The 11,057-nt window shown below is 34.7% G+C and overlaps 2 protein-coding genes and 2 pseudogenes across 2 annotated transcripts; all 4 read left to right on the top strand.

Moving 5' to 3' along the window:
• The first annotated feature begins 78 nt into the window (after positions 1-78).
• On the top strand, positions 79-1,749 carry LOC139988916 (uncharacterized). The gene is made up of 4 exons (XM_072006721.1): positions 79-912; positions 992-1,091; positions 1,192-1,302; positions 1,585-1,749. Exons 1-4 carry the CDS (start codon positions 110-112, stop codon positions 1,747-1,749), a joined length of 1,179 nt encoding a protein of 392 aa, XP_071862822.1. The 5' UTR covers positions 79-109.
• A 1,195-nt stretch (positions 1,750-2,944) lies between these two features.
• Positions 2,945-3,871, top strand: LOC139988920 (uncharacterized). The gene has a single exon (XM_072006724.1). The coding sequence runs from the start codon at positions 2,971-2,973 to the stop codon at positions 3,817-3,819; it is 849 nt and encodes a 282-aa protein (XP_071862825.1). The 5' UTR covers positions 2,945-2,970; the 3' UTR covers positions 3,820-3,871.
• Positions 3,872-5,441: 1,570 nt separating this feature from the next.
• Positions 5,442-8,167, top strand: LOC139988911 (odorant receptor 13a-like; annotated as a pseudogene).
• A 489-nt stretch (positions 8,168-8,656) lies between these two features.
• LOC139988909 (uncharacterized) lies at positions 8,657-10,639 on the top strand (annotated as a pseudogene).
• Positions 10,640-11,057: the final 418 nt, after the last annotated feature.

The following is an 11,057-nucleotide window of genomic DNA, read 5'->3' as shown; positions in this document are numbered from 1 at the left end:
CAAATCGATCAGTCGACCAAGAACATAAAAAACCCCGCGCAAGCGTTGAACTTCTACAAACATCCTCTATATGTAAATGCTTGATTTCTAACAACGGCTTCATTCCGCGATGATGAACGAAACAGTGATCGTAGAAAGTGACAGCAACAGCAACAGTGATTACAGTCTTCAATTGAATCGATGGTTCTTACAATCAATCGGCGCTTGGCCATCGTCTCCTTCCACGACAAGACTCGAAAAGATCGTTTCACTTATTTTAAACATCGTTTGCTTAAGCATTGTAATTCTCGCTGTGATTCCTAGTTTGCTGCTAATGATTCTAGGAGACGAGAGCTTTAACTTCAAATTGAAGATGTTCGGTTATGTGAGCCATTGGATCTTCAGCGGTATTAATTACACAGCTTTGTTAACACATGGTAAAAATATACGACAGTGCATAGAACATATAGAAGCTGACTGGCGAACAGTGACCAGAGAGGAGGATAAAAACGTGATGCTGAAAAACGCGAAATTAGGCCGCTACATAGCGGGTTTTTCCGTCATTTTTGTGCAGGGTAGCGTTTTGTGCTTCTTTTTTGTGACAGCATTAAATACAGTGGAGATACAAATTGGAAACGAGACGAGGATCTTACACTTGTTACCTTGTGCAGTATACAAGAAGCTGGTGAACGTCGATGATAGTCTAACAAACGAAATTATGCTTCTCTTGCAAATGTGGTCTACTGTTATCGCAAATTCTAGTACAAGTGGGATTTTTGGTCTGTCAGCTGTGCTAGCTGCACACTCGTGCGGTCAATTAAACGTAATTATGGTATGGATCACTGAATTTGTTAATAAGGCCAGAGAAAGGAAGAAATCTGGCAATTTTATCGAAATTGGAATGATCGTGGAACGACACCTAAGGACATTGAAGTAAGGTGTACTTTATTATTCCTTTTCTTCTTGGCTTTGTAGGAGTGATCTTTGCGACTACATTATGTGTTAATTGCAGTTTTATATCGTGTATCGAGGATGTGATGTTCAAAATATATTTTGTCGAGATGTTCAGATCCACGATGGATATTTGCGTAATTGGCTATTACATTCTTTCGGTACTTGTCAAATTTATTATTATTATTATTACTAATGTATTTCTTTCGAGGATCCATTTTTGCATATTATTGTTTCATTCAGTATACGATTTCTTTTTAGGAATGGGCTGACCACGATATTCAGAGTTTGATTACGTATTTTATGATGCTCATTTCAATTTGTTTTGATATTTTTGTGATTTGTTATATCAGTGAAATATTAACGGAGCAGGTATTTGAGAGTCGTTAACACTAAAACTACCACAGTAACTAAAATGAATAATTCATAATCTTGTATAGTAAATGTATAGATTTGCAAGACTATGTTTTTGATGATTTGAATGATTTCTTTGTATATCTTTCATTTGGATTCCTTTGTTAGAAGGTTTCATACTTCAGTCGTTTGTAGTTTTAATATAATATTAATGTCAAGCGATATGAATATTAATTTTAAATAGTATAAATGTTAAAAATGAAAATCGTGACCATAAGTAATCGAACAAATTCTTAACAGTGCCAAAAAGTTGGTGAAGTGGTTTATATGACAAACTGGTATTATTTACCCAATAAAGTAATCCTCGACTTGATTTTGATCATCGCGCGATCGAGTATGGTTGTTCAATTGACTGCAGGAAAAGTCATTCAGATGTCCGTTTATACGTTTGGTAATGTAAGTTAATTTGATACTTGTACTTATGCTCGTGTTGTCTATTCATTCAAATATTCTACCGTTTCAGGTATTAAAAACAGGTTTCGCGTATTTGAATATGTTACAGCAAATGACGACATAAAATGGAGTCCTAGAAAAAGTGTAACGCGTTTTAAAATATTTTATATATAAGGAATGAAATATGCCTACGTATATTGTATACAATTTTTATGTTAAAAATTGATGTCAGAAATTGTTAATTTCAACCGTAATCGGAATTGCTTTTTAATTTGAACAATCAAAATTAGAAAACTATAAAGAAATGTGAAATAAAATCGAATCATGATACAGTAAGTATGAATATGGAAGTAAAATTACCTTTCGAAACTCTAATTTCGAAAACTCTAATTAGGAGAATCAGCAACAATTCATACGGTTTACAATTTCGAGTCGTATCATCATTATATATGTACACGTTTTCGTAAAAGATGATGTCGGCTTATATAATCGATATACGAATATACATGTATAATGAATGTAATGAAAATATGAATTTACATAAATATGCGCAAACTATTTATTACATTAATTCTTATTTTTATTTGTAGTACTCTTCGAATAATGTAAAACACAACCAAAAATTGACCTCTTGCACTCAGTATTAAAAAATATCAACTCCATCCATGAGATTATTTGTAACTTTCGAATACTCCATTAACCCCTTCCTGGAAAAGTTCCTCATCGTTGTCACGAAAATTGAGTGTTTTATTTTATACTGATAAAGCGAAGAGCCAAACTAAGCGAATTTTTATCTCCACACGATAATAAAATTTACTTAAAAATCAATCATTTAATATAATAGAGTAATAACACACAAATGTAGCTCAGAAAGAGTCTTGAAATATTTGAGTCCTGAAATGACTGAATTAATCCAACCTACATTATTCGAGAAATATAAATTTTTCTATACTTCCAATTCAATCCCGATATATCGCACGAATAATTCTCCTTGCGAATGCACCATCTACGTCACACAACATCTTTTGAACTGTCGACAACTTTTAAACGTATTCAGTAACTTACACTGCTTCAACAAGTGGTACAGAGACTGACTAGACAAATCGATCGGCATGTACAATTCATAATTCTGAGAAAGCTGCGCAAGCGTTAAGAAATCCTGGTTCACTGGCACACGCGGTGCACAGGCTATTCTCGATTCAGTTGTTTTTACAGCGTCGATGAGTAGCCACTATGACGAATAAAACTGTGGCTATAAAGATCGATTTTGATGGCCGTAGCGACTACAGTCTTCAATTAAATCGCTGGTTCTTAAAACCGATCGGTGCGTGGCCTTCTTTTCCCTCTACTTCGAGACTCGAAAGAATCATGTCCTTCGTTTTAATCGTCATCTGCTACATCATTTTAATCTGCACAATAATCCCCTGTTTACTCCACATAATCCTGGAAAATGAAAGTTTTCGTATTAAACTAAGGCTGATTGGACCTGTGAGTTATTTGTGCGTTGGTAGCATCAATTATACTACTCTGTTATTACGAGGTAAAGATATACGATATTGCGTCGAGCATATGCAAGCAGACTGGAGAACAGTGAAGAGGGAAAAGGATCAACAAGTGATGCTTAAGAACGCGAAATTTGGTCGTTATGTGACTGCTTCAACAGCGGCCTTTATGCAAGGTGGTGTTTTTTGTTATTGTTTCATGACAGCGTTGAGCACAGAGGTAATCCAAGTAGGTAACGAAACGAGGATTGTGCACCAGTTGCCATATGTGATATACAAAGAACTGATAGATATCAATGAAAGTCCTACGAATGAGATTATTCTCTTTATGCAATTTTTGACTGGGTTCATCGTAAGTTCTAGTACACTGGGGATTCTCAGTATAACAGTTGTTCTGATTGCTCACGCATGTGGCCAATTGAATGTTGTTATGACATGGATCACAGAATTTGTAAATGAATCGAGAAAAGAGAAAATGGCTCCGTTTGAGAACATAGGGATTATCGTGGAACGTCATCTGAGAACGCTGAGGTATTCTGTTTTATATTGTTCTTATATGTTCTTATTTGTATTTTTGTAATTTTCCTATGTTCCAATTACAGTTTTGTATCGAGTATCGAGGAGACGGTAAATCGAATATTCTTCTTGGAAGTGCTTAGATCCACCCTGCATATGTGTATGCTCAGCTATTACATTGTTACGGTACATATTAATCACTGATATTTCTCATTATGACATATTAAACTAAAGAAGACTTATTAAAATAATAAACTATAAAATTTATTTTATTAGTAAATCCTTTCTGTGTACGATCGTTATATTCTCTTTGCATATTTTAGGAATGGTCTGATGGCGATATTCAAATTTTGTCCACCTATTCCATGCTTCTGGCTTCAATCTGTTTCAACATTTTTGTAATATGTTATATCGGTGAAACATTGACAGAACAGGTACTGAAACGTAATAGATCAAAGCCATAATGAATATTAATCGAACGAATTTTTAACAGAGCAGAAAGGTTGGTGACGTGGTGTATATGGCAAATTGGTACTACTTAACCGAAAAGAGAATCCTTGAGTTGATTTTAATCATTATGCGATCGAGCGTGGTCGTTGAAATCACCGCAGGGAAGATAATTCATATGTCCATTCAAACGTTCAGTACTGTAAGCCTGCTTGATATTTCCGTTTATGCTGGAACACCATCTATCTGAATTTATTAAAGAGTTAAAATATAAAATTTGACTATCGATGATCTCTTATTCGAATGATAGAAATTTGCGTTCCTATAAGTGAAGTCAGATGATGGAAGTTCGTTTAATCAGACAGTAAAATTTCGTTTCAATGAATGGAGTTCTACTGTACACATTATCTACATTTTTAGCCTCATGAAATCATTGTTATTCCAGGTTATAAAAACCGCTTTCACATATCTGAACCTGTTGCGTCAAGTGACGTAATAAAATATAATTCTAAAGTATAGTTTATACTGCACAAGTTTTTACGATTTTAAGTATAGATCTGGCAATACTATTGTTGAAAATATTCTTTGTATTTGTGTAACTTTTATGCATGAGATATTTCTTATACACCTTTTGCTAAAATATACTGAAAGATAACCCCAACTTATATCACGAAACAAATGTTTATTCTAGCTGTAAGAAAAAGAATTGGAATATTAAACAAATAAAACGAAACATATATGATTTTCCATTATTTAGAATAAGTAAATCATAGTACATAAATATGCATAGATACTGTATTCATCTTCTGATCATCCATTCTGACCATTTTATCTGACCATCTTCGAAAATGGATATCAATGTTCCGCCGATTATTGTTCAAAAAATGACCCTAATATAGTCAACTCTGTAAACTCATAATCTTTATTACACTAATCTCTAATTATATTATAGCATTTTCTGAATTACCTGTGCAAATCGTGTTTAGTATTTAACAAATTTAACTACCGTAGTAAAATCGTTTGCATTTCCAAACACTCCACCAAGAGTTCTATAGATCTTCCCATATTTTAAATAAATCCACTAAACCGTACAGAGGCTTCCACTTCACAAAATAGCTGTCAACAGCTTCTAAACCTTCACATTTGCGTGTACCGCTGCAACTGGTTGCAGAGACTGACTACACGAATCGACCCGCTTACAATCGTTCGCTGAACAATGCGCAAGCGTTATACAACCTGATGCACTTACTCCTTTCATGAAAAATATCCGATTCAGTCGTCCCCACAACTTTAGTGGACACGATGACGAATAAGTTTGCGGTAGTAGAAAAAACTTTTGATAGTCTGAGCGATTACAGTTTGCAGTTTAATCGATGGCTACTAATATCAATAGGCGCCTGGCCTGCGTCCACATCAACATCGAGACGCGAGAGAATCATTTCGTTTATTTTAATCGCTCTCTGTTATGGCTTTATATTGTTTACCGTGATCCCTTGCGTATTCCACTTTATTCTGGAAGATGAAAGTATTTACATGAAATTGAAGGTGCTAGGTCCTCTCAGTCATTGGTTTATCGGAGGCATCAATTACACTAATTTATTGCTACGAAGCAACGAGATTCGTAATTGCATACATCACGTGCAAACTGATTGGAAGATAGTAACGAAACCGGAAGATTTACAAGTGATGATGAAATACGCGAGAATTGGCCGCTTTGTCGCGGCTTTTTGTGCTACTTTCATGCAAGGTGGCGTCTTGACATATTGCGTGGTGACAGCGTTCGCCACTCAGACTATCGAAATCGCCAACGAAACCAGAATTATTCGCATGTTACCCTGCGCTGCGTATAAGAATTTAATTCCCGTTGATACCAGTCCAATGAACGAAATTGTCCTCGCCACGCAATTTATATCTGGATTTATTGTAAATTCGAGCGCCGTTGCTGTCATCGGCATTGGTGCTGTATTCACAGCTCACGCCTACGGTCAACTGACTGTCCTGATGAGATGGATCAACGAATTTGTGAATCAATCGAAAGATCAGAGAAAAAGTGTTGAGTTTAACAAAATAGGTGAGATCGTTGAACATCATCTCAGAATTCTCAGGTAAGATATATTTCTGCATTTTTGTCGGGATTTTAGTGCGGAATTTTTCATGTGCATATCGATTGCAGTTTTATAGCAGGTATCGAAAACGTGTTGACACAATTCTGCTTCATGGAATTGTTAAAAAGCAAGCTTGATATATGCATGCTCGGATATTACATTCTTACGGTACGTAAAGATAAAAAATGTAACATATGCTTATTTTTATGTGTTTCTATGGTAACTATAATTTATTTAAACGTTCAAGTAGCCCAAAATTTCTTTTACTTTGTGATACTTTTGAGGTGGTTAGGTCGTGATAAGTGCTGAAGAATCACTCGTGTATGGCTAACAATATATTTATTAGCAAATAGCTGTTTGCGCTTCGCGGATACAAATTCGACTTCTAGGCGATGCGTTACGATAGCGATTCAGAGTGCGCGGAACTAGTTCGGATGATGATTGCTCAACCATCGACTGTCGGCAACGACTCAATTGCTGACTGGAGACTAGCGACTGCTGACTAGCGACTATCAACTCGAGACTCGACTGTCGGCTGGAGACTCTCGACTAGCGACTCGAGACTCGACTGACTTTCCGTCACGATGATGCTGCAAAGGAAAACTATGATGCGTGTATCTAAGGATACGAGATCATCGGATTCGTAGAGGAAACTCTTCATTAGGAAAGTGAGGGAAATGGACGTTGCTGTTAATTGGTTGATCTCCAGGTCGATGGTTGAGAAAGGATGCTAACCGCCCTCGACGGAAAGTTGCTATCGGGAAGCATCGTACGTGAGAAAAACCATATTTCCCGTATCTTCCTGTAATATGTAATAAACTTTAGGAAATGCTAAAACAAAAGCTATTTGCTTGTTTGAAGAACCTTATCTAGGGAAATCCTAAGGTTTATAGCGGGTCCTTAGGTTAGGTAGAAAATGTGATATAAAAATGTTTCGACCTCTGGCAACCATCTTGTCCGAAGGATAAGGTCTTTGTGTAGCGGGACACGGGATAGAAACCGTTAGAAAGTTTACTGTCGAGTGCAGCTACACTGTTTTTATTAATTCAAGTAACTTGTATTTGAATATTGCAATGATTTTAATTACGATTCTTTTACTTTGGAACTATTCGAATTCCATAATCCAAAGGACATAGGTAATTGATTCAATTAATAATGAAATACTCGTTTTTTCAGGAATGGGCCGAACATGATATTCGGAATCTGACTACGTATTTCATGATAATGGCATCCATGAGTTTCAATATTTTTACAGTATGTTATATCGGTGATATATTGGCAGAACAGGTAACAGATAAAATAATCTGATGATTTAAGTATAATTAATTCGAAGTGTAATCAACGTTCATCATCCAAATCTCTAACAGAGCAAAAAATTTGGCGATGTGGTATATATGACAAAGTGGTATTATTTACCTAATAAAGACATGTTTGATTTGATTCTGATCATCTCAAGGTCCAATTCTGCAATTAAAATCACGGCTGGGAAAATAACTCACATGTCCATAAATACATTCGGTGATGTAAGTCATGCATTTACATATCTCTGTCCTTGTAAAGTATTCAATCCATATGAAAATGATTGATATTCCAGGTAATGAAAACTGCGTTCGCCTATTTGAATCTGTTGCGTCAAGTGACATGACGATATGCACCGCTGGTAAAACCTACGCATAAAATTGTAAGATTTAAAACATAAAAATTTGCAAATGTATTGCATGACATTTTTGTACGAATATCCTCGAATATTAACTCAAGAAAAATTGGAAATTTTTCATGTTACAATGTAGTAATATGGAAAAATTATAAAATTGCTAATTAGTATTTATTGTTAATACTATTGAAATGTATTTATTATCATGGCGCCTGAGTACTCTTTTCTTCTCCAATCACCATTTTTTCATTCGTTTCATTCGTTAAAATTTACCTGTCTATCTTACAGACAACATCAAAATATATATGCCGTACCAATACAATATTTTGAAATCATGTAACTGTACATGCTCAGTAATGAAACACTCGAGCCTCAAAATATGGAGGATCCTTTAAACAACATTGACCTGAACAAAAGATCAATAAACTCTAACATACCAAGAACTTACAACAATGAAAATAAAACAAACATTTACCTTCGTTGCATATCTCAAAAAACTAATTTTTAGAATGGTAAAATCTAGAACATTTCACATCTCGCAAAGTACTGCACCAATGATTTCATCAATTCAATCATGTAACAACTAAACTCAACATAATCTGTCGTAATATCAACAACGTGTATGTCCACGTTGTGCGTTCCCACGACAGCTCTCGGTAATTTCCAAGCATACACAGTCGCGTGCACCGTGCAAGTTGTAAAAACTGTCCAGACAAATCGATCGTCGTAGAATCACTCAGAACTTTATGCAAGTGTTGTGCACTTTGATGCACCGACTTCATTCATGTCAAACATTCGATTCAGTAGTTCTCAGAACTTCGTCGAGTGACCACGATGACAGAATCTGTAAGAATTGAGGAAAATTCGTATAGCCTTAGCGACTACAGTTTGCAATTAAATCGGTGGTTCCTCAAACCAATCGGAGCTTGGCCTCTATCCGCATCCACTTCGAAGCTCGAAAGAATTGTTTGCTTTGTTTTAATCTTTCTCTGTTACTTCTTCGTGTTGTTCACCATAATCCCCTGTTTACTCCACCTCATTCTGGAAGATGAGAATATTCGCATGAAACTGAAGGTACTTGGCCCTTTCAGTCATTGGCTTATCGGTGGCATTAATTATAGCACCTTGTTGTTACGAAGCAGAGAGATGCGTGTTTGTATAGAACATATACAAAATGATTGGAAAATCGTAACTAGGCAGAAGGATCAACAGGTAATGATGCGTTATGCGAGGATTGGTCGCTATACTACAGTTTTCTGCGCTGCTTTCATGCAAATTGGTGTCTTGTCACACTGCACGATGGCGGCTTTCGCCACGAAAATCATCGAAATAGGAAATGAAACGAAAATTATACGTCTGTTACCATGCGGTTTCTATAAAAGTTTAATCTCAATTGACGTTAGTCCAACATATGAAATCATACTTGCTTCGCAATTTGTGTCTGGATTTATCGCAAATTCAAGCGCAGTTGGCGCAGTTGGTATGGCTGCTGTATTTGCAGCCCACGCGTATGGCCAACTGAGTATTCTCATGACATGGATCAAGGAATTTGTGAATCGATCGAAGGATTATAGTAGAAACGTTGGAGTGAATGAAATTGGCGAGATCGTTGAACATCACCTCAGGGTTCTGAGGTAAGATTTATCGAAAAATATTTATTGCGTTATTTCGGTGACTATTCGTAACATACTGTAAGTACATATTGAATGCAGTTTTATAGCAGGTATCGAAGATGTGATGAATGAAATATGCTTCATGGAACTGTTCAAGTGTACGATGAACATGTGCATGATTGGATATTATATCCTTACGGTACGTTCTTAAAAGATCTATTTTATTTTAGAGAGAAAAATATACGTTTATGTACTCATTCCAGTATGTTCTCTAATAGTAATTTATTATACATAAATACGTATTTTGGAGACGATAATTATTTTGATATTACAATTCTTATTTTGAGTAAAACTCTTACTTTGAATTAAAAAAAATTACTTTGAATTACCAGCCTGTTATATCCAATAACTTTTGTTGATATTTTTAACCAGTCTGGTGACATATTTTCTTCAAAATTTTTGCCTTTCTTTAAACAATATTGCTTTCAAATTCACTGAATAAAAGATAGTTAATTTAATTAAAAATATATTATATTTTCTTTAGGAATGGAGAGATCATGATATTCAGTACATGCCCGCATATTTAATAATACTTTTTTCCATGACTTTTAATATTTTTGTCGTATGTTATATTGGTGAAACGCTAAAAGAACAGGTAACGAGCATATAGGTAACATAAATTGTTTCTAAATATAATCAACATTTACCAAGAAAATTTTCAATAGTGCGAAAAAGTTGGAGAAGTGGTTTATATGACAAACTGGTACTACTTACCTTACAAGGATATACTTAATTTGATCCAGATAATCTTAAGATCCAGCATGATGATTAAAATCACTGCTGGTAAGCTAGTTCATATGTCCATATTCACCTTCGGTAATGTAAGTTATCAGTTTATTTACATTTATCTATATTCACCAATTGTTGAAAAATCTGGTACTATTCCAGGTAATAAAAACTGCTTGCGCATATTTCAACCTGTTGCGCCAAGTCACATAACACAGTACATTTTTGATCTATTGATGCGTAAACTTGTAAAATTTAAAATATAAGGAGTATTAAAGATATTGCTTATTATTTTTATATATACAAGACAATACATGTGGCAATGTCATATATATGTATATAAATATATATGACAATCTATCAAATTTGTCTATCCTTTTGAAAATTTATAACGCATTATTATACATATTAATACATAATTGTTACATTAAACTTAAACCTTATGGTTTATAATTATTACGTAATTATTAAATATATAATGTAAGTATTAGCAATGCTATACGGGAGTTCATGGATAAAGATAATTTATCCCTTCTGTCCTGTAATCTTACTTTTATTTTAAAAAAATAAACAGGTTTTTAACATCGTAGGAAATATTTTACTTTATACATAAGACGGATAGTTGTGTATATCTTTCATATCTTCTATAAACATAAGAAATTTTGTCAGAATAAAAAGACACGTAACCACAGAAAAA

Source organism: Bombus fervidus, chromosome 7, assembly GCF_041682495.2.
Source record: "Bombus fervidus isolate BK054 chromosome 7, iyBomFerv1, whole genome shotgun sequence".
NCBI classification, from domain to species: Eukaryota; Metazoa; Arthropoda; class Insecta; order Hymenoptera; family Apidae; genus Bombus; species Bombus fervidus.
The sequence above is the reverse complement of the archived record's forward strand: the minus strand, read 5'-3'. Positions and strand labels throughout refer to the sequence as shown.